At 39.3% G+C, this 27,260-nt stretch overlaps 1 protein-coding gene across 1 annotated transcript in view; it reads left to right on the forward strand.

Moving 5' to 3' along the window:
• Positions 1–27,260, forward strand: part of mgat5b (alpha-1,6-mannosylglycoprotein 6-beta-N-acetylglucosaminyltransferase B) — a 43,612-nt gene that overhangs the window by 4,097 nt on the left and 12,255 nt on the right. The window contains exons 3-8 of the mRNA XM_086056502.1: positions 6,064–6,208; positions 8,990–9,099; positions 11,239–11,312; positions 12,011–12,178; positions 13,903–14,067; positions 17,249–17,418. Coding sequence (XP_085912628.1) covers positions 6,064–6,208; positions 8,990–9,099; positions 11,239–11,312; positions 12,011–12,178; positions 13,903–14,067; positions 17,249–17,418 — 832 coding nt within the window. The remainder of the gene's footprint in view (positions 1–6,063; positions 6,209–8,989; positions 9,100–11,238; positions 11,313–12,010; positions 12,179–13,902; positions 14,068–17,248; positions 17,419–27,260) is intronic.

The raw sequence follows: 27,260 nt of genomic DNA on the forward strand, positions 1-27,260 counted from the left end.
TCCCTTTTTCTTTAAACATTAACATTTTGGTGAGACTTTATTTTATTTAAAACAATTTCCACAGCCAACAATGTGGAAAAGAAATTGCCAAATAGTTTAACCATGGTTTCATTGCATCGTAAAAACACATTTTCCCAAATGTGTTTGAGGGATTTTTGTAACGGTCCATTAAAACCAAGGTTGAACTTTTGGGGCATCATTCGAAAATGCATGTTTTTAGCGCAAACACAACACCGCTCATCAAAAAAATAACACCATACATACAGAAAAGCTTGATGGTGGCAGCATCATGCTTTGAGGCTCTTTTCCTCTCTTCAGTTGGAACTGGGGTCTTAGAAAAAGGAATTATGAACAGTTTGAAATAGCATACCCTTTAGACGTCTGCTAAAAAGCAAAAATACATAAATAATACTAATATCTCAGGGGAAGCCCGCCTTTTGAATAGATGAGAAAAAAAAACCAATTGAGTAGCCGACAACAGTTTATAGGCCGCAATGGTGTAAAAAGTTTTGAAATGTTCTTATTTTTTATTTCACAAAAACTTGGCATTTCAACAGGGGTGTGTAGACCTTTTTTTGTTCACTGTAATATTGTGCTTTGAAATCTTACTTTGTTTGTAAGCCAGCTGGGATTGGCTCCAGCGCCCCCTTAAACCTTAACGCGATGAGTGCTATTGGAAATGAAAAAAACAAATCTATTGAGTTGTTGCGTTTATGGGTCACAATAGTGAAAAAAGTTTTTGAAATGATTTATTATGGTCTTATTTTTTTTAGTTCACAAAAACTTGGCTTTTCAACAGGGGGTTTGTAGACCTTTTTTTTTTTTTTTTTCGTTCACTGTAACATTGTGCTTAGAAATCTTATTTGATTTGTAAGCTAGAAAGGCATGAAGACTGCTATTGAAAATGTATTGATGCTTGGATTTCATAAGAGGAACACCTCTCAGTATGATGCAGATATAAAGTTACTGCTCTCGGGACACAAACCTTGCCTCGATGACACATGGTTGGATGTGAGCTGTATTCACTATTAAAATGCATGTGTTACCTTTAATACATTCTCATGAAGGTACAAGCAACTAATGATGTGAAAAAGAAGAAGGGTGGCGTAGGGATATATTTTCTACCAGAGTGGGAAGCATTAAAGACAGAGACGTTTGATCCAAGCTATCTGAAAGGCTCCAGAGGTGCGCAGGCACTTTCTAATAAGCTCTTTGAAGACCACCTTCAGTATGTCCTTTTAACCTGAGGGCCTTAATGCAGCATTGCCTCAAACGCATTTGATACATATCCTCGACAAAGTACATTAAATGGTGTGCATGTTAATGTTGCATTTTTTTCTCCAGCAATCTTTTATTTCTGGCACACAAACCACTGCATGTATAGTATGGTGCATAGATAGAGAATTGAGAAAAAAAAAAAAAAATGGAAATCCCCCCCCAAAAAGTCTTTTGGTATCCACACAGATTTTCTATTTTCACTTAGGTCTGCCTAGCCCGTTCCGATGCTTTCTTATTTTTTTCTGGTGAAACGATTCTCTTTTGGATTGTGTTTGATTATACATATATCATCAAGCTGAAAGGTAAAATGACATCATTCATCTTCATGGATCCCAAATTGACTGATATTCGGAACTCATATTGTATTCCGATTCAGTTGGTCAGACAGTAATGGTGCTTAATTTTGTGACTCAGAAATACCCCTGGTGCATGAATCTAACATAATCCTAGCCATAGTAGGAAGAAGAAACACACACTGCATGATGACCTCCTTTGTTTATTGTCATGTTCTTTGAATATTTGTCAGTGTGATGTCACACTATTTTTACACCAGACTTAAATACCACCATCCCCCTCAACAGCACTACAAGCCTAAATTGCAACCATGTCTCCTGCTTTTATACTTGTTTTGACATGGACAGCTTTGTGGCATCACTTGTCACTTATTGTCTCTTTCAACCAGAGACCGATTTTTGTCCGTTTGCCTCTAATGACTTGGGCTTCAGGTCTGAAAACACTAAGTGTTGGTTCAATTTTGTGCACACACAGTGTGAATGTAAGTTCTGCCAGCCACTTGTTTAAATTGTCTCCCGAGGATACCAGTGGGAAATGACCAACTTAATTGCAATGTTTTCTGTAAATTAGCTGCAGGACAAATCCCAAATCTGCGACTCTTGTTGTGGCACAACATAATTCTATTTCACATTTTTAGCTATAAAAAAATAGCATCAATTGAATGACTTTATGACAGTGACTGATATTGCTGATTCTGACTCTGCATGCTCATCCGCCATTCAAACAATGCTGATCAAATGTTGTTTGGTTGAGCTGAAAGTGGGTCAGGAAGTATGTATTTTGCATACATGCCAAACTTTTTTGCTATCGAAACAAGAAATATGTTTATGCAAATGATCATCACATTGTCCTGGTTTGGCACAATAAGATCACTGAGAGCATAAAAGAGAATGAAACACGTAATAACTCATATTCTCATTGTTTGCTGCGGCACACTGCGGTGAAATGAGATGTGCTTTAATAGCCTCGAGTTTTATCAGCCCAGCTTTGTGTCTGGACTTTTTTTTTTCTTTTTTTTTTTAAGATAATGAATCTTACTGCAACCACCAAGTGACAATATGATTTTAATTCCATTATGGATTTTAATAAAATACAACAGCCCAATAATGCCGACTTACACCGGCAGACAGCAGCAGCTTTTGATTGAAGCCATTTAAACAGTATAGCTTGTTTCCATTTTCAGGCTGTCAGACAGAATAAGAGATTGGAGTTGCACAGAAGATCACGGACAGTCATTCTTTGCTCTGATAGCCTCTCCATCCGGCACCCCCAGATCTCAATCAGCTTCCTCTGTAATGAATCTTTAAATTAGGAGTGAAAGCACAGGAAGAGGTTTAGTTTGTGTGTGTATGTTACAATGGTGTCCTGATGAGATGGAGACTGTGAGTGGTAGATAGTGTAGCTCATCTACCAAGAGAACATCTTTGAAAACAGGCTTTTTGTATTAACAGCGAAACCACAAAAAAAAAAAATGTTCAATTGAGTGTTACAATTAAATTTTCTGTAGCGTTACTTACTTCAAATGTCGTTGTCTTACGTTGACATTTTGTGATGTCGCCTTAAAAGTGTTCAACTGTTGAGGATTCCACTCAACTCCAAGTACCTCAGTGCAGTTCAACAGCAAAATGATCATTAAAATAATGAATATCAAACAGATTTGATTAAAAGTGAACTTGATAAATAGATATGATGCACCGCTGCAGACGATAATGACAATGATGAATGGGCATCTAAAATTATTAAATTAAGTCCTCTCTGACAGGGTTGCAATGCAGTATAGTTAACCACCATACTGTCATGCGTTCTGGGTTCAGTTTGGTTTAAATTTTGGGTGTAATTCCACTGCCAGCCACAAGATGGTGACACACCAATATTTTACACTGGGTAAATTTCAAATAAGAAGAAAAAACAGGAAGTAGGCCTGCTATGATCATAATGTTTTTATTTTTCATCAAAATGATAGACCCATTACTCTTGCTCTGTCTCACTAAACCGTGTTATATGTTTTAAATCTGTTTGTATTATTTCGAAATTTGTGTTTGAAAACCTTAAAAACAAATAAGTGCTGTCGATGTTATAAAAACATGCCTATGGGTTACTGAAATAGGGAATTTCTATCTCACAGATTTCACTTATTGCAAGGGTGGTCTGGAAGCTAACCCCTGCAATGGAGCGGGGTTTACTTACGTTTGTCAAGACAGAATATTTGTATATTATATCATAACATTTGGCAAGCGGAGTCAGAGTGTTGTGGCTGGTCTGTATTTATGGCACATAGCCAGATTTTGCATTCGGCTATTAAGTTACCTTGGTAGCGGGCTGATCTCAGAGCACAGAGCAGGCTGCAGTGCAAATCGGTCGGTCTAATATAGGAAGTTGTTCAATATTGATGGTGCTGTGACACTGCTGGAATGGAGTCGTTAGAGGAGATTAGCTGCTGCTATTTAAGATCTTTATTAACCAGCAGATGAGGAATCACACGGTGGAGGCTCTACAATGGCACAAAAATATCCTCACATGGAGCGTTTGTGGTAAGGAACACAATGTTTCAGAGGAGACGAAAGGGAAGGGGTGAACGGTGGCCTAATGAACACTTGATTGCAAACATACGCTATATAAGGCCCAGTTCTAAAAATGTACTGTGTAGGAAGGGTGTTTGGTCTCGGTAATGGTGATTTATGAGAAGTATTACTGTGAAGAACTGTGAGTTCTCCTTCCCACACTTTAGCCCAGAGGCTTTTAGATTTACTGCAGCACTGCAGCTCAGAGACCAACTTATAGCAAATATCTGGAATCCTTCTGCAGGGAGCCTCAATCTCTTATTTAAAGTTGGAGCCGCTATTCTCAGAAATAATTGTGCACTGTATGGTGGAAGATACTGGAAGCATGCCGCCATTAGTACAATGTTGGGTATGACAGTATACTCTATTTTGCCATGCAGCACTTGAGTCCTATTTAAGATCTCGTCCCTTTTCCTGTTTGGATTCATACTTTTTACTCAAGCGAAATATTAAACTGCTGCAAGCCGTCTGAACAGGAATTTATCTTTGTGTGGAAGTGAAAAATTGTTGTCAACCTGTTGAATTATTGAAAGGAGCCTGCCCCATTTGACTGCATATATTCCAGCAATGATTGAAGGTGTCAGTAAAAGGAGAAGGAAATATTTACACTCTCTCCTAAACACGTTTTGCTTCTCAGCTGAAATTCTCCTGCAACTTTTTTTTCCCAGTCTTTTCTTTTCTTTATCGTGCAACAAGAGAAGGAAATATTTTTCATTCAGTGCATTTTTTGTTGACTGGAGATTTAATGCGACTTCCCTCCGAGAGAGCTAACTTTCTGCCGCGTTGGAAATGTCAATTCAATGTTTTGCCAAGTCCGTGTGTTGCAGTTTTAAAAGCCTGAAAGGTTAGAATCGCTTGTCACGCATCTGGCGACTCTTATATTGAAGTGGAGTTTGCCCATATCGAGTCAATATTATTTGGGTTCCCTTCCACATCGCTTCTGAAGTGAAAACTCTAAATTGACAAATGGTGTGAATCTGAGTGTTGTTTGTCTGTATGTGCCTTGCAATTGCCTGGAAACCAGTCCAGGGTGGACCTTTGCCTCTCTCGTAAAGTCAGCCGCGGAAGGCTTCAGCACACCTGCGACCCTAATTAGGAAAGATATGGCATATGGATTGATGGACAGTTCAGTATTAACTTACAGCGCTGATCTTTTTGTGTGCTTTTATGGCATTGCCATTTATTTTTTGGTCACTACTTTTCTAAAAAGGTTCTTGACAAAGTATTTAAAAACAAAAATCCCCACTTGATCCGGCAACTCCATTTTAATCATGCTTTCATCTGCTGTGGGAATTAGGATGCACCGGTTGTATGCTTGATCTAATTTGTAATTTTTAGCGGCAAGGATTGCTCACCCACTTGACTACTGATGCTATCTTGTGTTAATTAGCGTTTAGAGCTTAGCGTGATCAAACAACATCGCGGGGGTCGGACTTCAACATATCACAATGCAGTCTTTTGACCTTATTGTGTGCTGCTGTAGGCCAATAAATCGACAAGGTGTTTGCTAACAGCATTAGACCACTACCGGGGTCATTAATTATTTGAGTCGAGCAAGAAAGCAAAACCAATACTGTCAGAATAAATTGCTGATTCTGTCTTTTCACCCTCTGCGTTAGAACACTGGCGCCCAGAGAGCTCTTGATTTAGTAATGAAGGACAGTGGGAAAAAAGCTGCACTGTAATACCGGTACTTACAGTAGAATATGTGTAGAAAACAAAAACTGGCCATGATGATAGAAATTCATATCATTTCATTTTCACTTAGCATGCATTTGACTTTGTTGACTTTTAAAGGGAGATGTACAAAATGTCATTAAACATAAAGTCTTTATGCTGCGTTCTCTCTAGCTCTTTGATCTGTTTTTCCACTGATGTATTTTATTATTATTTGACTATTTATCATGTTTTTCTTCTTCTTACGTTTTAGTATTCGGTGCTCAAGAATCTCGCGGTGTGCTGAGAAAAATCAGTGACATGCTGGAAGTCATTATGAAGCGGATGGACACACTGTCTAGACTGGGTAACACCACTGAAAGCCACAAGCTGGATGAGCTTGCCTCTGTCCTTGACAGGTACACAGAGCATGTCGACTTTCCTGTTTCAGTCTCAGCTGTACAAGCGTTACAAGCAAATATGTTTGCTGTCCTGGCAACTATACTGCAGCTATTGTGTGATGACAGCTGATGGAAAAGATTTATACAACAGAATAAGTCATAGCTTCCTGCGAGTAAGTCTGAGTAAGTCTTTTGTGAGTGAGTTCAGACATTATCGTCATTATTTCACTTCTTTTTAAGACTTTTTTTGTTCGTTGATGTGCCGTGAGATTTACATAATGTAAAATATGTGCAGTGGTTCATTAAAGCTGAGGATACATCGTGCATCCAAACAATACATTTAGAACATTCAATGTTTGTATTGAGTAAACGTATGAATCACTTTACACATGGAGAATTTTTACAATTGAATTTTTTTCAATTACTTTTTTGCCATTTTCTTGTGTCATTTCCAGCTACGAAGATCCCCATTCATCAAATAAAACTAACTTCAACTCTGAATAATTTGGAGCTTGACAGTATGTAGCTAAATGCAGGTGAACACAAATCAGACAAAGACAACCATAAGAGCAATGGCCTTTAACGAAGTGCTGGAGCTGCCAGCCCAGATTTGAGTGTGGTTGCCACAGCAACAGACCTGCATACTTGAATCTACTCATGGGTTTGAGTAAAGGAGGCTCCTTCCTCTTTATGTGCTGGCCATTTCGATCATGTTTCCGCCTTGGTAGTATGTATTTTTTTTGTACCTTTCTTCCATCCTTCCACAAAATTGCATAATCACCTCTTATTGGGAATACATAGTACTGTAGTAATACAGGTGATTCAGTTGACCTGAAATGTCCCAAAAGCTGTATGGTTGCTTTTACAGAAGCCCACAGGAAAACATTGACTATATTCCAAATTCTGTCTCTCACTCAACAGCAACATTGGCGTGGCTCCAAAATTGGCCTCAACCTACTCATAACTACCTTTTTATGAGGGTGAGGATAAAACTCATGAAGTTGCAATCGCATCTTATGCAATTACAGCAATGCAGTATGTGCAGTCAGACAGAGATGCAGGCATGTTTGCCCATCCATGCATCCCATCAAGTGATCAAATATTAAGTTGGTGATGCATTGCTGGCGAATAAAGGTAGAGAAATCGACAACAATTCTCTATGTGTCGATAGACTATATTACATTTGCATTTCTTATGTATGCAGAAAAATGTGGTAAATGTTTTTCCTCCAGTCAGACAAGATGACCAGTTCTATACAAAATACCTTTTGGATTACATTCAGTAGATTTCAAATGAACATTTAATTGGCCCTTTATTGACTAAATGCTAAATGTTACAGTGGCAAAGGGCAACAATTTGGTGGTTCTAATTTTCAGAATGACTATAATGCCAACCTCCATTTAATCTGACGGAGATGGTTAATAAACGGCGACCCCAGAGACACAGCTGTTGTGTTCCTATTATCGCTTTCACTGCCCACCTGTGTGTGTGTGTGTGTGTGGGGGGGGGTCCTTTATTATCCCTGTTATGCCTGTGTGTCTGCATGAATGGCTTTTCATTTTTGCTAATCTGTTGATCGACAGGACGAAGGACAATGTTTTCCTATCATGTCTTCCCGGAATAGTGTGGAGAAATAAAAGTTTATGCTAGGTTTGAATGTAGTTATGCAAATGAGCCCAGCGCCCACAGAACCCAACAGAATCACCATTCCATTACTTTGAAGAGATTTTCAGAGAGAAGCGCAGCAAGAGAGCTCATTAAAAAGATCTCTTTAAAAGGAGAGTAGCCGTGTTTAGACAATTTATCGCTTTTTGCAAGTAGCGTGTGAAAAACTGAGGATAACAGTCTAACTGCAGGGTCCACAGGCAACTATACAGTCAGCTCTTCTATCGTGTGTAATTTACTTGATGACAAGTTCTCTAAAACCCCTATATAGTCAAGAAGAAATCGTGTGTAGATAATTCATGTGAAAGCAAATAAAATGTAGATAATTTAGCTTAAACAAATGTTAACAAAGAAAAAGAGATGATGACACATAAATGTGTAAACTGAATATGCCGACTTCTTTACCTATACTGTATGTTTGTTAGTACATTGATTCATACGAATCATTCAAGCGCATACATTTGATTACAAATCGTGTGTGTGGCTGAAAAGGTTTGTGGTATTTATTAATACTTTAGTACTCACACTCTCTCTCTAAGTTAAAAATGTAAGAGCACATTTTACGTCATCTAGGCCAAGATCCACAAAAGACAGTTTTTCTTTTTGGAATTTACTGCGATAATGAAAAAGTAATTTGCTCATGAAAACGGCTGACAAATTGTTTTTTAAGTATTATTAATTCCAGAATTATGCATGTCTTTTGAGATCCCCACTTTAATATTGCAAATACGCTCACTGTGTGCATCAAGGCATCGTCATATCTGTTTCCCAGTCCCAAAAGAAAACAAAACAATTAAAGTAATGCAATCTGTATTAAACTCAACAAGAGATTATTCATAATGTGCAGCAGGCAGCAAGCTTTTTTTTTCTTTTACACATAATCTCTTACTATACAACTGTGCAATACATTTGGATTCAACACAACACGTGTTTTGCGCTGTTTAGCCCAATATATATTGCAAAACTTATCATTCATAGTGTTGAACATAATCAGGATGAAGCCCAATGTATTTGGAGTATTATTTTCAGCATGGAGTTTTTTGCTCTGAAATTTCTACGGAATATATATTAACAATACTATATATGCTTGCGTGTGTCTGTGTGTGCGTGTCCTCATTTGTGCGTGTGTGTCAGAATTCAGCCGATAGGTCTGGTGGAGCGGATCCAGGCCATAGCCCAGAACATGTCGGACATGGCGGGGAGGGTGGAGCAGATTCTACAGCGCAGTATTGCAAGCAAAAGAGGTGACATTGAAACATGAGCAAACTCACACCAACACACACACTCACACAAACGCACACCTGTCCTGCTCTCTCGCACCTTGAAAATGTAAAAAAAAAAAACTACAGATGAATCCCACCCGTCCATTTCAAATCCTTGCAATTTGGAAAACGCTTTCCTCTCTGCCCACACAAGCCAAACCGTAAAGTCTGAATGTTCTTGAATGCACAATTTATGAGTAACTCGCACTTGCTGGTTGAGCTCACAAAACATGACAGGCATTATTCACGACACATTGCCCATTCAAATGGCGAACCCTTCATTTATGTCATAGCTGGAAGCACTCAGGTGATCCGCACACCACAACACATCGAGTGTTAAAGCGTTACTACACTGAAGCAGGATATTTAAATCATGATGATGAATGACCTTGGAAGTTTATGCGACGTGGCTCTGTCAGGGTTTTCATTAGCTGTCACTTTCAATTTCTGCGGGGGATACAAAGCAAAATCCCGTTTTAATTCACGCTACTCTTTGCGTCAACAATCCAACATGCTGTCTCGTTAATCTGTCGTAATGTCTGATGGCATTTAGATGAGCTTGATCCAAGTGCAGTGTTACAGAAAGTTTCTTGCTGCTATCATGCTAATAAGACCTTGTGACTGATGAGGTGCCGTATGGGGGAGAAGCTGCAACTGCTCCCCTAATTGGGCTCACTATTGCCGGGGCTTTGAGGAGAAGGATGGCTGGAGATGGAAGGAGGTGCAGAGAGATAAAGACAGAGTGAATTAAGTGAGAAAGGAACTAGGAAAAAAAGAGGACACTGCATAGTCCAAGGGATAATAAAAGCTGACATGGTCATTAAGTACATGAGCCATGTAAGGCCAATAACTTGCACGAGCTTGGTAGCGACTCACGTTACCTAATTTGTTGAAAAAGAAGCAGTAATGCATGCACAGGACAAAATATGTTGTACACCGACGCTAGATGGAGCATTTTTCAAAAACTTGAATTAACCTCTGGTTATACAGTATTTTTATTAGTTTGCTCTATGGTCAAACCTATTACCATAATAAAACTTTTATTCACTCTACAGGCAGTGTTTTAAGGAACATTTAACACCATTCATTGTCATAGCGCTAATAAATAGTAACAAGCCAAGTTAACCATGCAAATGTTGAAAAACATCAAACACTCTTTCAAGAGGAAGTCAAGTAAAACAAAAAAAAAATCCTTCCAATCATATATTCTATGCGCCCCCACACAGAATTCTGATGAATATTTCATTTGTGCAATATGAATTAAGCAGCAAAATCTACCCATTTTTATCTATAGCAGCGGGCGGCCATTTTGCCACTTGCTGTCGCCTGAAAATGACATCACAGTGCCGCAGAGCTTTGGTAACGACCAATCATGGCTCACCTGTTTTCTGAGTTTGGTCATGTGACGTTCGCAATCTGAGCTGTGATTGGTCGGCATATCATTGTCAAGATTTAATTTTTTACTTGACTTTTCCTTTAAATGCTCTCCTAACTTTTTAATAAAATGAGAAGAGGAAACAAATCTTGTGTTGTATTTCCAAATTATTATCACATTAGCATGCAATAAAATTCAGCCAGACGGTTACTAGCTAGTGGGGCAAGTTAAATCGAGAAAGCAGTCTTGAGCTTCATTCACTGCTTCTTGTCATAGAGCACAAAGCAGAACTGGAATACACAACAGCTGTCACAGAAAATCCAAATGTCACAGAAAGTTGGGGCGCTATGCCTGAGAGCTGGAAATGTAGCAAAAAGACAGTAACAGCACTAGCCATCGCTTATTGGAAAAAGAAAACTTCTGCTCAGTCATCCATGACTCCAGACGTTTGACTGGTATGGCGCCGAACGACGCTGAATAAAATGTGTTGGAGTCTTTCGGCTTTGAATGTGAGTCCCCTTACTTCACTGTGGCATTGACATTCACTTCTGTGGGATATTCTTCATCGTCTCTTCTCACGTCGCCTTTCTGCTCTTAACACATTCCTATCAGAGCAGATGTCACCAAAATCTAAAGGAAAAAGCAAAACACACAGTTAAAGCCTTTGACGCTGGCTGAAATGAGGTCGAGAGATGTGCTGTGTGTGCGTACAAGCTCTGATAACCACCCACTTTTCTTGTCTCCAGTTCGGGAAGGAACATTGGGACAGTGTGACATTCCTAAAGACCCTCATTATCCAGACTGCCCCGGCAAGATGGATGTAAGTCTGGCTTGAGTGCAGATTCCAAAACTATTTTGCACACAAAAAAACCCACATTTTTACCCTGTCTGTCTCGGTGCAGCAAAGATGTTATGTATTACGAACTGAGATGAACACTCCTCGTGGCGTTCTGGGTTGTCAAGATCGGCACATTTCAAGTGGCCAAGTACCATATAGCTACTTATTCAGCTTTTCACAAACAACTGTTGTAGTACAGACATATGCAATAAAATCCTCCTTATATGTAGCGGTTGTAATTGCGGCACACTTGCTTACAACTGGCCAAAACACACACACACACACACACACTTTTCCGATTTAATGTCTTTTACCAGATTGTGGGGGGAAGTCTATTTCTACATACATTTGAAGTGATTCACATCCAATACAACTGTGTTTACACTGATGGAACACATGAAACAATAAAAATACACAAATGCCAAATTTCACGTAAATAACTCATCAAGTATCAACACCAATTTGGTGCCGTCAAGATCGCATTGGTTGGGGAAATTTAAACCGCACTTGCATTGGACAAATTGTGTGAAACATGCAGCGTAAATCAGCTCTGTGTTCAGTAAGAAGTTTGCCTATGTCATTCTTTTCTTTAAATCTCAAAGCTTCTGATAGTTGTTATTCAAATCTACGGATGAGTCCGTTTGCTAATGCATTTTCAAATATTTGTGTTTGCGTTCCAGTGGATGCGTGCCCGTTGGACCTCTGACCCTTGCTATGCTTTTTATGGAGTGGACGGCTCGGACTGCTCCTTTCTCATCTACCTGAGTGAGGTGGAGTGGTTCTGCCCCCCACTGGCTTGGAGGAACCAGACTGCTACGCCCACCTTGAAGCCTCCATCCCGAAAACAAGTACGGAACAAAGCACCGACGTACGGGGATCCAATTTATTACCCCTGCAAAGATCTGTGTCTTGGAAAGCATAAGCAATCGGGGACAGTATGAGATCTGCCGGCAGCAAATATTTCAAAATGACAAGCAAAATTAAGTGGAGCAGAATAGGAAACATCAAGCGGCTCTCCTACCTTTGGACATTTGGGCCCGTGCCTGTTTCTGCTGCATGCTTTTAACTTAGTGAGCTCAAGCTTGGCATTTATCACTCCTTAAATCAATCCTTAGCTCTAATTTATGATCGATAACATCCTGCCAGGCTGAATATACAGCACACCGTCTTTCCGGAAGGCACTAGCTGCCATTCCCTGGTGTCTTTACCCTCTCGTGTCATTTCACCTCCATTCTCACTGGTACCAAATGATGCATTCAAGTGCAATGATAGCGAAAGGTCCAGCTCCGTTTAGCCTCGCCTCGCGCCTCAAGGTTTGCCCCCAGAGTATTTTGTCGCCTCCACAATGAATTCTAATGTGCAGTCAGTCTTCTGCCCTCCCTTTTGCACGTGACTGTATTTTCCAGGCTGAGCTCACTTAGATGCATCCCTTGGGTACTCTGCTTGTGGATATGCTGTACACAAGTTGATCTTGATAGTTACCTCCATTGTGGGAGGACAAGACAGCCAGGCATACTGATGTATTCATTAAGGGACCTTGGCGTATATGTGTGAGGCCAGATGATCCCTCTAAGATGATAATACTCAGTTTTGATTGACACTGTGATGAATGGAATTAGCAGTCTTTATTATTTTTTATGTATCGCTTTGCATAATGCTGACAGCTGTTTCAAGAACTTTTATCACACATATCAATGTTTCCCAATGGGCTCATCTACAACCACACATTTGTCGCTTTCTTTGTAAAGAAAACCGTCATGACACAGCTCTGTGCTGGTGTACCCAATGATGTGCTAGTGATTTTAGTATGACCCATAATGACCTCACAACTTGTAATGTGTAGACCGAATGGATGAACCGTTGCGTAGGATCGTGGTTTCTGTCTGTAGGTTAGTTAGCAAGATACTTTTTGGTTCATGTGGAATTTCTAACGCATTAGAAACTGATGGAAGTCTACCACTTACGTTTTGGTTGGTTTTCATTGTGAACAGAGAAAAGAGAAAATCAAGTCCTGTATCTGCGGCTCCAAACCGTAATGGGTTCGTGCTCCGCACATGGACAAAGTTCAATTCTGTAGTTTTTGCCTCGTCCTTTTAACTGACTAATGGAGGTTACCCTTTCGTGTGTTGAGATGATTTTGAGAAGGTATCCCAAATGTTGTGGCCAGTAAAACGTTGCTGCCTTTACATTTGCCTCTACACCTCTGATTTATACACATGCTGGTCATGGCTGCTATTCCACTGAGGGAAAGGAGTGTATAATATGGGCAGACTATTTATGAGGATGAGCCTGTAATAAATCAGATGTCCCGTTAGAAGGAGCTGACCCACGGGTATCTGCAAATAGACACACCTGTCTTTCTGCGCCTAATATAGTCTTAAAATTCCCCATTGTCTTCAATCAGACCGTTAAATTTGTATTGAAAGCAAATTATTTGACTTTCAATGCAGAATTTTACAAGCCATACAAACCATAATCCTTAATGTTTTTCGTATCATGTAATGGCTCACAATTAGCTTGAAAAAAAAAAAAAAAATCGGTTCCAACACTAACAATGACTCATGTCCTCCAGGCTGTTTTCCAGTTTGACACAGGCGCTCTGCTGGAGCAGGTGGGCACCGGGAAGGAGTCTCTGAACTTCATGAAGAGACGCATACGCAGGCTGGCAGCACAGTGGGCCTCTGCGGCTCGACGGCTGGATGACAAGCTGCGCAGCCACTGGAGGGACGAGAAGCGGGTGAGTGTGGAAATCTGAGCACAAGTGGTTCCATGAGCAGATGACATGAGCCTTTAAAGTGCTTCATTTGGTTTCAGTGAAGTGTTTTAAGGATGTTTAAACAGACACTGAGACAGTTCTGACCACATGCATGTTTATGAAGTGCCTGGACTAAAACCGCTGTGGGAAGTTTTCTTTCCGTAAGTGTATAGGTTTTCAGTGAATGACAATTTATCCAGTTACAGATTTGAGTACTAAAATGAGAGTAGTATAGTGATTAGCTTGGCTAAATGTTCACCTCTGACATTTGGAGGGATAGCGGCGCAGCGTTTCAGTGAGCACCCTCTTACTAAAAGTCAACGACTTCAAACGTTCATAGCCCATTGCCGTTCCATCGGCCCACCTGTGGGCCGATGGCGTCGCGCACGCGGGACATTCACTACATACGGAACATTATAAGATATAATCATATCTGCATGCTCGGCGAGCATTGAAGTCAAAACAATCGCTAACGCACAAAAAATGTGCAACTCACCATTTCATCCTCGCGTGTCCGACACAAATTCATAATCCATCATCAATGATCATATTACGTTGACAAGGGTCCAGTAAAAGTATTCCAGTAATATAGTTAGTCCACAACAAGCCTGACATCCATAAAGCCACGTTATTAGCTGCTGCAACCGTTACAGGTTGCTATCAGATACATATACATATTACATATGCACATATTTTCCATCGTAGATTGAGTTACCTTCGACGGATTTAGCAGCACGAGCTTTCAAAGCATAGGCTGGATCTTAGTTTGATTGATTGCTTACTTGATCCAATAAACTAATGTTTCCCGTGTTAGAGTTCAACAACAGCCAATGAACATATTCCATGCGTAAATAGTACCACCCCTGCATATGGATGATTCGGCAATTATGTTTGCAGTCACAACCAAACTTGATAAGATAGTGATTGGCGCATTCAACGGCCAATGAAATTCTTGAAAAAAAACCATGTAAACGCTTTTGAACAAAAACAAACACCGTGCATAACTTGCATAACACACACTTTCAAAGCCGCTGGCAGAGACGTCAAGCCGTGCGCCAGAGCGCACGTCATATCGCGTCACCTTTGATTTTTTTGCGTTTTGTTTTCATCTGGATGTAGGATATGATAGCACCAAGTCTTACTTTTTATTAGAACTCATGATTGTTGAAGCATTCCACAATAGCAGCCTTTTTCCTACGTATGTTAAACATGGTCGCAATGGGATCACCCAAATGGCACACTTTTAGTTCACCTGGACATCCCCTTAGTAAAACTTGTGTGAAATGCTCATTTTCTGTCATATTTTTGCAAATTTGAAATGGAATTGGAGGAGCATTTGAGCTGTAATCCTGTTGTGTTATTTAGTCCACCACGCTAATACAACATTTTCCAGGCAGATTTTTGGAAATGCAAAAAATAATATAATAATAAAAAATAGGCGGACATAAAATCCGCCTTCTTTTATGTATTCAAACTTCCATAATTCAGTGCCAGTAGCACTTAAAAATATTCTGACAGTTGAGGAGAAAAAATCAAAGTGTTATCTTCAAAAAGAGACCAAAACGATGCTGATACTCCAAATGGTTCAAGTACAGCTTCAGTTTTTCTTTGGGCGCACCTTTTTAGGCGTTCAGGTAAAATTACCAGGAGAATTGCAACGGGCTAGCCTTCGTTAAATTGTTTAACTCATTCACTGCCAGACATTTTCAGACCCTCTTTTACCTTAACGTTCGAAAACATTTGAAAAAAATATTAATAAGTCCCTGGAATTGAATGGCTAGACTGTGAAAAGACAAATAAATACGTCAATGGCAGTGAATGAGTTTCAAATGAAGCCACTGCTGTTTTGGAATTGACACTTCTTTTGATGGTGTGGTGGCTGACTAGTAACTGAGAGTCTTCCCAAAGACTTGAGAACGCCCAAGGCTCTTTGTAATTGTGTATCAAGAATGTGTTTAGTGTGAGGGGGCCACTTATATGACACTGTTTGGAATCAAGAATCATGGCGAAGCATGTAATTGCACAAATCGCAGGCTGAGAATCTGGGCTTTGATCTTTCTGGGTGGAGCTTTTGTCCATGTGCTGGCATGGGTTTTCTCTAGGTAGCCTCCATGTAAATGGTTGTTATTATGTGCCCTGTGATTAACTACTAACCAATCCTGAGTGTACAAAGTAAAAGAAAAAAATAAGAAGAATCAAGCCAAAAGTCAGATAGGCTCCAACCTTGAACAGGATAAATAGAAGAAAATGGATAGATTGATCGATGTTTGTAACAGAAAAATAACAACACTTTTGAATATTTTAAAATATCTTTGTGAGCACTAAAATTGTCATATGTGAAAACAGAGGACAGAACATAGGAGAATCAGTGGCGATCTACGGGCTGCCTGGCTTGCCACGTACTGTGCACGATACATTTCCATAGTTTTTACAGGCTTGTGAATGGGGCGAGTTTTGAAGACATTGATATGAAACTGAAACATACATGTTCTTACTACACATCAGTCCTTTGAAAGCCTTCATTGAGCAAAGATGCTGTACAAATGCAGTTTGTACCATTTGTACTTCAAGCAATTAGAAGAGTTCTGTCCAATTATTTGCATATCAATGCAAAATCCTACCACATCTATGTATGTAATTTATCATGTTACATGTGATTTGCCAGTCTGGTGTATATTAGGTATACAAATTGGGTTATATGATTTGAAACCAGACAGATGTGTCTGTCTTCTTTAAACATTGTAAACTCCACACAGTAAGGCTACACCAAATGACTTCGCGCTCGGTTTTTAGAAATTGAAAGGGAAAAGTGCTATTTGTCTTCATATCATATCATATTCATCTTATCTTAATGCCCAGATTATTTTTTTTTTGTAGCACTTGAACAAGCATGAAGACATACAATTACATTTTGAATCTGACATTACTGTATTCACAGCAGTAGGTTGTCTGGGAATCCTCTGATGCATGAAGTATTTGAACAGATCGGTTCCTCCCCACGGAGGAGCACATGTCGTCTAGACAGGAAAATCCTAAAATACTGGCAAGAAGAAGAATTTGGAATAAGAAAATCCAACCACGTGACTTGCAGCAACAAATACTTGCTGTCGTGTGCTTCGCTATCCTTTCCTGGGCTCACTCTTGACTAATCTTCTGAATACAGATTCTTGTCCACGTGGGATTTCTGACAGAGGAGTCCGGTGATGTGTTCAGCCCTAAAGTGCTGAAAGGGGGTCCGCTGGGTGAGATGGTGCAGTGGGCTGACATCCTCACAGCTCTCTATGTGCTTGGACACGACCTGAAAATCTCTGTTTCGGTCAAGGAGCTCCATGGGTATGTACTGACTTTTCCCCCCTTCTTTTTACGTTAATTAAGGAACATATGGGGTCATTTCTCCGCTTTTAGGCCACTGTGCTGAATACAAATGGAGAGGTGTAAAACACATGGACATAGTCCGAAGGTGAAAGAAGCAATATTATTAGGACACAATTTTCGGGAAGTATAATGACCAAATTTGTCTTGCCTTAGTCTCTGCTCCCGCTTTTGCTCTTCTGGGAAGACTTTACAAGATTATGTAATCTTTGAAGTTTTCTCAATTTGCGAGATGATGAGAGGGTTTCGCTCACAGTCTCACTCCTTCTTCCCAGCAATTTTTGATGGGGTTGTTGGGGTCTTTCCAAATTATACCCTCAAAGATGGAATTTGTTCTTAAGATATTGCATGAGGACTGACTGAATGGCACACTTTTCATTGAATGTTTTGTGCACCCAAACTAGAAGTTACCTAACCTTATGACACCACAAATTCAAATTGGTCCTTAACCGTGTCATTTTTATCCTGCCCATGTACATACACATATAATTTATATTGTTTTCATTATAATATTTCATTTCAATTTTATGATTTAACTTTTGTCTTTTTCATGGTGACTCAGTCGAGCTCTGCTATTGACCAGCCCCCACTGCCTTTGAGTCTAAAATTATCTGCTGTTTTTTCACCTGTTGGAGAATAATTTGAGCGGCTGTTTATTAAACAATTCATGACAGTGTGGATCGTTAACTTCGTCTAACACTTGTTTACTCAAAGAAAATGGTTCATTATCGACTCGGTGTTCTCTGAATGCAATCAACAGCCCAATCACGGTGCTGTTTCGCACCTAGTTTTTGGGATCACCTTTATTCCCACATGCGCCGTACATCAGTGTTCATAATTCCTACTTCCCGCAAAGAGCATTTTTGCCCGAGAGCTTGACAGCATCACTGCAGTTTATGCACCTCCTCCATGCTGCAGCTCACTGACTCCAGAGTGATAACAGGCTTGTTGCTTGTCATGGGGCACATACACACACACACACTAACATATATAAACACAACACTTCTTCCAAGTAGACGGGCATTACATGGGTTTCAACTTCAAATCCAAGTCTTGATCGATTGTCACACTCGCGAGGTGCAATAGGAGGAGTTCAGACAACCGACCGGTCCGTGATCTTTCAGAATGTCTTCACCTTCGGGAAAACGCCTGTGTGCAATATTTGATTTTCTGTGGGCGGTAAGAAGCCAGTGCAGACAGGCTGATGATAATGTGTGCTTGTTAGTGAGCAACGTATCCACTGCTGTTGAGAAGAGGCAATGGCATTAATGAGTTTGGGCTGCCCTTTGTGCTTGAATATCAGGCTGGGAGGAAAAGGTGCTTTGATAAGGGCAGAGAAGGGAGATCCACAAGGTGGGAAATATGCTGCAGTGGGAATGCTTTAGCTAGCTGCACTATTAGTCGCTTCGCTAATTGATGTCATGGTGTATTGATTCATGGCAGGGTAACTCCTTTGAGATCACTATCATCATAGTGAAGAGAGTTGCATAAGCTCACGTGGTCACAAATGCTTGATTTACATACTTGAATTAAACTTCCGAATCCAATTCAGCTTGATCTTTTTTTTATTTTAATTTAGATCTACAGTACTGTGTAGTGATTCACATACAATATGATTGTGTTTACATTTACTGAACACCCGAGAAAACCTGAATGCACAAATGGCCAAAACAATTACATTATAGAAACTGTGTGACAGGTATCTGCGGCGAGGAAGCATTAAAAAAAAAAAAAAAATCTCTATTTTATTGTTCTCGGCACCCTGTAGTTTTGATTTACAGTAGATGTGATTTGGGATAAAAATGTGTGTGTTTACATCATCACTCACTCTGCCGTCATATTGGCACATTCCAACAAATAATGTCTCCAGAATGTGAAAAATAAACAGAATGCCGTCTTCTAATTATTTATCACCTGCTTGTTCAGAGGTGTGTTGTCATTATGATTCTAGGCGGTGCCTTTTTGACTCTAATGGTGAAACCAAATTATTGATTAGTTATTTGATTCATTATTTGTGATATTTTTGTGTCATACTATGGTAGCTATAAACAAAATTACTCTTGTGGAAAATTTATTATAACAACAAAGCTGCATTATTGATGTCTGTCGCCACATGGCGTGATAAATATTGGAATTGGGCCACTTGAAGCGTGCAGCCGGAAAGGAATTGCTAAAGAAACATATGCCGTGGTTAGGGTTGTTAAATCATAACTGCTAATGCCCTGTGTTTGCGCATCAGGAGAACTTTAGAGGCACACAGTGGATAGCTTGTTAGTAAGTATACATTTATAGATGCAGGCAGCGTAGCATTCCTCGGGTGGTGATATTGGACTCTATTCATCAGGAAATAAAATGTGCAGCCTGAGGGAAAATATAATGGGAGGGCTAAAATTGAAGCCAAGTGGATTTATCAACCTCTTTGGGATGCAGCGTCAGTTTTTATATATCAGAGGTGGGGGACTCAAGTCATATGAGTCGGACTCACGTCGATTCAAGTCGCTGATTTTATGACTTGCGACTTGCTTGGCTAAAATTTAGGAATGACTCGATTTAACTTTGACTTGAACCCATGACTTGACAATTCATGCTGTGTGTTTTTGTATCTTTTCTTTGTATTATCCTTGCCATAAATATGGTAACCCAGCCCCCAGTAGGCTACGCTATGAGACGTAGGCTGAGGCTGCCTCACTAAGAAAGTGTCACTTCATAAAGCGACAGACTACAAAGTGCACGAATTTAACGCCTCTCATCCACCCATGTACACATACACTTATTTAATTGGGAAACAGATTGGCACCAAAAACAACACATCACGTTCCTTAAAAAAAAAAAAAAAAAACCTTTTCAGTTTTTTTCAGAATACATGAAAAACTGAACCAAAGATTGTTTATATTATAGTTTTTGGTGAAAATGATGACGATAGCTATTTTCAAAATCTGAAGATTGCACATTTACTCCAACATACAGCATATTTCAGTATTTCTCATCACAGTTACAGTGTAAGATATATTTTAGCTTTAAACACTCATGCAGACCTTAGCATGCATTTTTTTAAATAAGTATTGTAGTATTAGTAGTAAGTATTGTATGAATTACTCCCACATTTGGTATGTAAACAATACATCCCACTTGTATTAATCGCATTTCTAAATTGCCCACTCATAAGCAACATTTTTAAACCCATTTCGCATATTTTTCATATCTCTCAATTCCTTATTTTTACTCATCCACATGCTATTAAACTGACTTATCGTTATGTGGGTTGTGCTCCCACTGATTCCCTCAGGCTCAGAAGTATTTGCATCTCGTGCTCTTAGCTTTCCCACTCATGCTTTGGGAAGAGGCTCACTATGGCACCAGGCAGCTCATATATTAAGAGTTCTTGATATGTGTGTACATTTTTTTATACAAGGGAAGAATTTCTGATTCAGCGAAAGAAGACTGGCCACATGGTGGCCACGTGCTCCACTGCCCCCTCCCAATTTACTATCTTGTGCAGACAATTCTTGAACACTACTCTATATTTTAAAGGTTCCAGCTCTTCCCAAGTGTATTCACCCAAGGAACAGGATAGGAAGGATAGGTTTTGTGTGTGTGTGTGTGTGTGTGTGTGTTTGTGCTTGTGAATGAAGCCATTTTGAATACAAAAGGCACAAAATGCGCTTCAGCTGCATAGCATAGTTATAAATCAATTATTTTCATTTTATCTTGTTTTGACATGTCCTATTGATTCATCATGTTGATGCGATCATTTACGCCCTGTAGTAGCACCTATTTTTTTATGGCTTCACAAAGGGCTTTGGGCCTTTCAAATGAATGTTAAGTTTTCAGTTTATCAGTAATCCCCAGCAAATTTATCAATTTTCAGAGATAATGGAAGTATGAATTAATGAATATAATGATTGTTGGACAATGCTGAATAGTCTTAACCACTAACTAGATCAGTACGAATGGCAACCAGTTTGCTGTTAATTTAAATGAACTGTAAATGTGTTTTAAATTAGCAGATTCGTCCATCTCCTGCTGCTGTCAGACTGTTTAACAAGAACATCAGGTAGTCTCAATAATCTGGCGGACATTAGTCCAATTGTGCAGTCCTGCACCTGATTTTATATTGTGCGATACTCAACATTCCCCACGACTGTATTTGTATTCTTATCCAATGCCGTTCCTTATAATTCACTGCAGCACTGCAGCACTGTCACTTAAAGTATTTTTTTCCTCTGTACTATGTACAGGCTAAAAAAGTGTTTTTTCATACTTTATATGTAGATGTATGTTGGTGTGTATATACATGTGTATATACACATGGTTACTGCGTATATTTACATTGTTTTTTTTAATTGTGAATGTTTACTGTTAATGTTATACATTAACGGCTACATTATGCCGCCGTCTCTGTGTGACCTATATCTTTGCTGCTATAACGATGAAAATTTCCCCACTGTGGGATCAATAAAGGCCTTCTTATTCTTATTAGAGAAAACGGACCTTGCAGAATAATCCTTTTAGAAACATGAGGATTTTTCAATCTGTATTTTTGCTTTTATTGTTTTGTATATTGTTGTTTTTGTTGTTTGTTTTGATTGAATTTAATTTTATCATGTTTTCACTATGTCCATTTTGTTATATCTTGTCTTGTTGGGTTTTCATTTCCACCTGTTCTCGTCAGCCCGGTCCCTTGTGTCTCCCAATTAGCTCCCTCAAGCACTTGTTTCTTGTCCAGGTGTACCGCGTTGTCTCGTCAGTTTGTTTGTATTTAGTTCCCTGCTTCTTGTGGGTCTCTGTTCTTTGTTGTTGTATGTTGCTGTGATGAGTCTTGGTATTCCAGTTTCCTTCTGTCATGAGTTTATTGCTTGTTACTTTGAACCATGTTAATTTAGTGTTTACATTCATCCCAGTATCTTGTTTGCCTTTTTGTTCTTTATTGAGATTACTCCTCCTTATCCAGTTCAATAGATTCATGGCAAAGCAAAGTATGGCAACCAAATGGCGTGAGTGATATATGTAGACAACTAAGTAGTTCAAATAAAATTTGTTAACCCCTGAAATCCACATTCTCACAATCATGATAGGGGCATGTAAAATGAACTTACTGTAGTTACAGACAGCAGTGGTTTACCCGGCTTCCGTGCTGTCTGTATATGTACCAGGTGTTTGATTGGCAGCCAGTCCAGGCTGCAGTCTGCCTTTCGCCCAATGTCAGCAGGGCCCTACGCCAGCTCCCCGCAACCCCAAAGAGGATAAGGAGTATACAAAAGAGATGGATGGATGTGCAGACTGCTTTGCCTGAGTGCACTATTTCTGAAAGCATTATCTTGGTTGTTGAATTGGCATCGAGTCGTGCGGGGAGCAGCACGGGCGCTTGTAAATACACAGCAGCAGCAGTAATTTGAAGAAGTGAGGATGAAGCCTCTCAGTAACAGAGTGGCGATGACGTCATTGCAGTTTTTCACGGTGTCACTGGTTTCACTGAAGGTGTTTGTGGCGGGGGCTGCAGTTAGCATTGTGGCATAGATGGCTGTCACATCTGCTCTAATTAATCTGCAACACTGCAAGTGAGACGAGGTGGATGAGAGAATGGATCGGACGTGGCTGCGTCTGCGGACATCCGGACATGAAGTAGTGTTGTCATCCAGAGATAATCTGAAGGCATCTGTGTTAATGCGTTCAGCAGCACACTCTCTCACTAGAATGTTCTAATCTCTTCTTCTTTCTCCTTTCTGTCGTTGACACTGGCTTCACCTCATGCTTTTATATCCCTTCTTTTCAGTCGTGTGCCTTCACTTGCACCATGTAAGTGCTCCTTTGCATTTCGCCTACCATTTCGCCTACAGCTGTTTCAATTATTATTCTGCGGGCTCCTCGAAGGCATCGGGGGTAGCCACTCCTTTCTCAAGTGTGTTAATGGTGTGATACTGTCACAGTAACTAAGGATTTATTTTTAGAAATATCAGTCCGTCAAATGCATGGGTAATCAGTCGGCTTGTCGGGTTGGGCCAGAGACAATGAGGTGTCAAATCAGAAACCTCAATGAAAGATGATCCTCGTTATGCTGGCAGTCTCGGGTTGGTGCCCCCGCCAGTAGGTTTGTATTCACCTTACAGCCTTTTGATTGATTTACCTCACTTTCTATGCTTTATGATGGTAACCAAAAGCCGCAGCAATGTGTGCTTCTTGTGAGAACCCTTGTGTGAAAAGTAGGGGTTTTTTTTTCAATGACCAAAATATGAGCTAATCCTAACAACTAGATGCCAAATTACCTCACTTTTTTTTTTTTTTAGCTTTCTAGACAAAATACAGTCCAACACAATTTGTTACAAAAGGTTTTGACCTCTAATTTGTAACGCCATGATTTATTCTGTTGTATGACTAGCAACAGGTGGACACATAGATTTATTGTACCTTGAACAGTTCTACCTGTCACTCTATCTAGTTGGCATAGATAGATAGATGAACATACCGGTAAATATATTTGGTTGTTTCTAAATAACAATTAAAGGACAAATTAAATGCAATTTCATAATTTCTCACTGCATCATTCATGGTCTCTCAGCTCACACTTGTGCGACAAGACACTCTGGTTGGGAATCGCTTCTTTAAATCCCCCAAAAAGCCCCCAAATAAAGCTAAACATATGCAGCGTTAATCCTTTGACGCTTACTAAACTGAGTCTTGTGAAGACTAAGTCACACATGGCTAGACTATATAAAGTTTTGAGTAACCGTTACGTTACGTTATCTCTTGAAAATTTGGTCAAAATCCAAAATATGTTGTAACTGTTAAAAACGTTTTTAAAAAATTGACGTAGATTTAAAAAATACAGTCAACAAGCAGTATAGTGTATTTGATTTGATTCTTATGATGCATCCCAATCATCAATTCATTATCTTACACATTATTTGGATTTAAAGATACAATAACAGGCCTGATTCACCCTATGATTTTTCTTTATTTTAAACAATTACTCAGTTAGCAAATATGTTAAACACATGAAGATACTGTTTAATTTAAGTATCATGCAATAGTATAAAATAACACAAGTGATTTAACTCAAGTATTCTGTGGTGTGTTCTTATGAAATCAAACATTGGCAAACAAGACATTCTTCTTAAAAAAATGCAGTGGTAGAAATTTGTTTGACTTCATCAATGAGACCCAACATTTTAATCCATCTTGATTTCATTCTCAAACATCTTTCACACGTCGTCATTAATTAATGAATTTCCTAGGGTGAGAAAATGAGGTGTTCATGTGCAATGCTGCTCAGTGTGCCTCCAGAAGAGAGAAAATGGAAATATGGCGAGAATACAAATGAGTTGCTGACTTTGCACTGCAGTTACCTCACCCCGCCCCCTCCCGAAAATTTCTCACCCAGGTGATTTAATATTGATGTATATAGAATGTCTATAACCTTAACCGAGCACTTAATATTGATGTATATTGAATGTCTATAACCTTAACCGAGCACATACTGTATCGTATGTCACTTAATGGATAGCATTTCTAGTAACCTCTTTCATTCATCAATCTGCGGTACACTAGTCAAGGCCACCACTAGTTCTGTTGTTTTCATGTCCTTTTTCACAACATTCATCTTAACACACTAAAACAGTTCATCGTAATATAGTTCACAGAATTATGCAAACACATTAAACGGATTTCCACAATTCTTGGAAGATGAGTAAAGCATAACAGAGGCAAAACGTGTGATTTTTGTGAGGAACTGGATAAAGGTGCATATTTAAAAATGTAATTCCATCATTTGAGTCCGTAGGAAATCTCACTGTAATTTCTCTTGGGGCAAATACATGTTAGCATACATGTACACACCTTCAAAGTCTTCAATGTGCATTAATCCTTTTACTATTACTTCCTACCAAATTTGCATATATCCAATTACACCTCTAGCAGCATCAGTGGATCTCTTAGGAGCAATGTCACATAACACTTCACTCTTAGTTCCCGTAATACTACATGAGTTTTTACATTAATGCTTTTCAGCTACGAGCAATAAGAAGACATGTTGGGATGATTTTAATTGGCCAAAGGCTCAAATTGATACTTTGTATAGATTTTAAAGGATTATTCCCAAAAGGAGATCATCCATTCACCCCAAAAAGATGATCTACCACAAGTGCAGAAATCCATGTGTGTATACCATTTGATTGATGAAACATCATCTTAAAGTGGTATTAAATACTCTTTTTTTTTTAACTGTTTAGTCACTGCAAGTATTGTTTGTTATTTGCTTGAAATAAGCTCATTCAGTGAAAGGCTTAAAATATGTCAGAGAGAATAAGAATAACAGTTAAGGAAGAAGTCCGGCACTTTCTGAAAATGTGGACATTGATCTTTTTTTTTTTTTTTTTTTTTTTTAATGTCATAGGGTAAAGACCTGACCACAACATGGCATTTGGTTTGGCTTTGTAAGATGTCTGTGCGCTACCAATTGCCATTCATACCTTGTCATTCCTGCAATGCAAATGCAAACAAAGCACTGTCGCACTCTTGAAGACAACATTTTACATGATGTGACAAGCACCATGAAAGCATCGTGACAAACACATTCAGCAGAAATAATGCTTGAAAACAGTCATCCTGGTGTTCTGTCAAAAGATGAGTTGTTAGTGTTGTGCAGATGATGTGTGTGCGCGCGCGCGCGTGTGTGTGTGTGTGTTCTTATGAGATCCAAAACAAGCTGTGTGGACAAATTGGCTGACTCCCCTATTGTGAGACTTGCTTGCTGTTTTTGTACGCTTGAACGGCCTCACCATCATCTTCCTGAGAGCACTGACATGCTTCACAACGCAATTGGGCTTTTTTGATTCTTACTGTTTGAACACTCGCTCTGTGTATCTATACATCAAGCAAAACGATTTCATACTCGCTTACACGCACACATGCACACACAGAAAGTCACATTGATCAGTGCTGAGCGTGTGGATCAAAAGATGCATTTGAAGTATTTCAACTGGATGGATGGATGGATGGATAATCTAAATTAGCTACTTTGATGCTTCTTTTATGTATGTCCAGTATTTATAAGTGGAAGATAAGTGACAGCCAATGTAGAGAGTCTTTCTGCAGCTCAATAAATTACAACATGGTTATGCAAATTCTCACAGGGAAGCGACATATTCTCTTTTCTCCGTATTTATGTCATGTATTACGCAGATTTTTTGGAATTGGTCCAATATTTGGCGCCTTGTTGTTTTTCTTAGTTTCATCTTGTCTTGTTAGCTAAACATCCATACGCTTGTGTTGATCCAAGCTGGGTTTTACCACTAGCCTGTTTTTATAATGATCCTTTTTCGCAGCAGTCATTCAGACTTTTAAGGCATGGAATTTTTAGATATATATGGTTCCGTAAAAAAATATAGAAACAATTTCCATTAAAACTGGAGAGTACCTTACCTTTTGGTGAAGATCTGGACAAAAGTGCAGATATACAAATGCATTTTTTAGAGTGGCAAGGACACCTGGCTGCTTATGATTTTTAGAAGTTTCAAACAATTGATCATTCTTTTGTTTGTTTTTGTTTTGGTTTTTTTTGCTTTGTGTTGCAAGCCGAAATTTTAGTTGTGAGCCACTCTCAGTGGGAAAAATGGAGCCATTAAGGTATTGTCAAGCATACAAATTCAAAATGAGACCACTCGTAAAGAGCTACTGTATGCCGACAACTCACGTTCAGACGCTCACACGCAAGCTAATAGACCCCAGCTACTGACCGCACTCACGAGGCCACGCCCATTAGGCACACGTCCAACATGGATACTTCACTACATACAATAATGCAAACC

The sequence above is a fragment of the Filicampus tigris genome, chromosome 16 (assembly GCF_054856515.1).
Source record: "Filicampus tigris isolate MCC_2025a chromosome 16, RoL_Ftig_1.0, whole genome shotgun sequence".
Lineage (NCBI taxonomy): Eukaryota > Metazoa > Chordata > Actinopteri > Syngnathiformes > Syngnathidae > Filicampus > Filicampus tigris.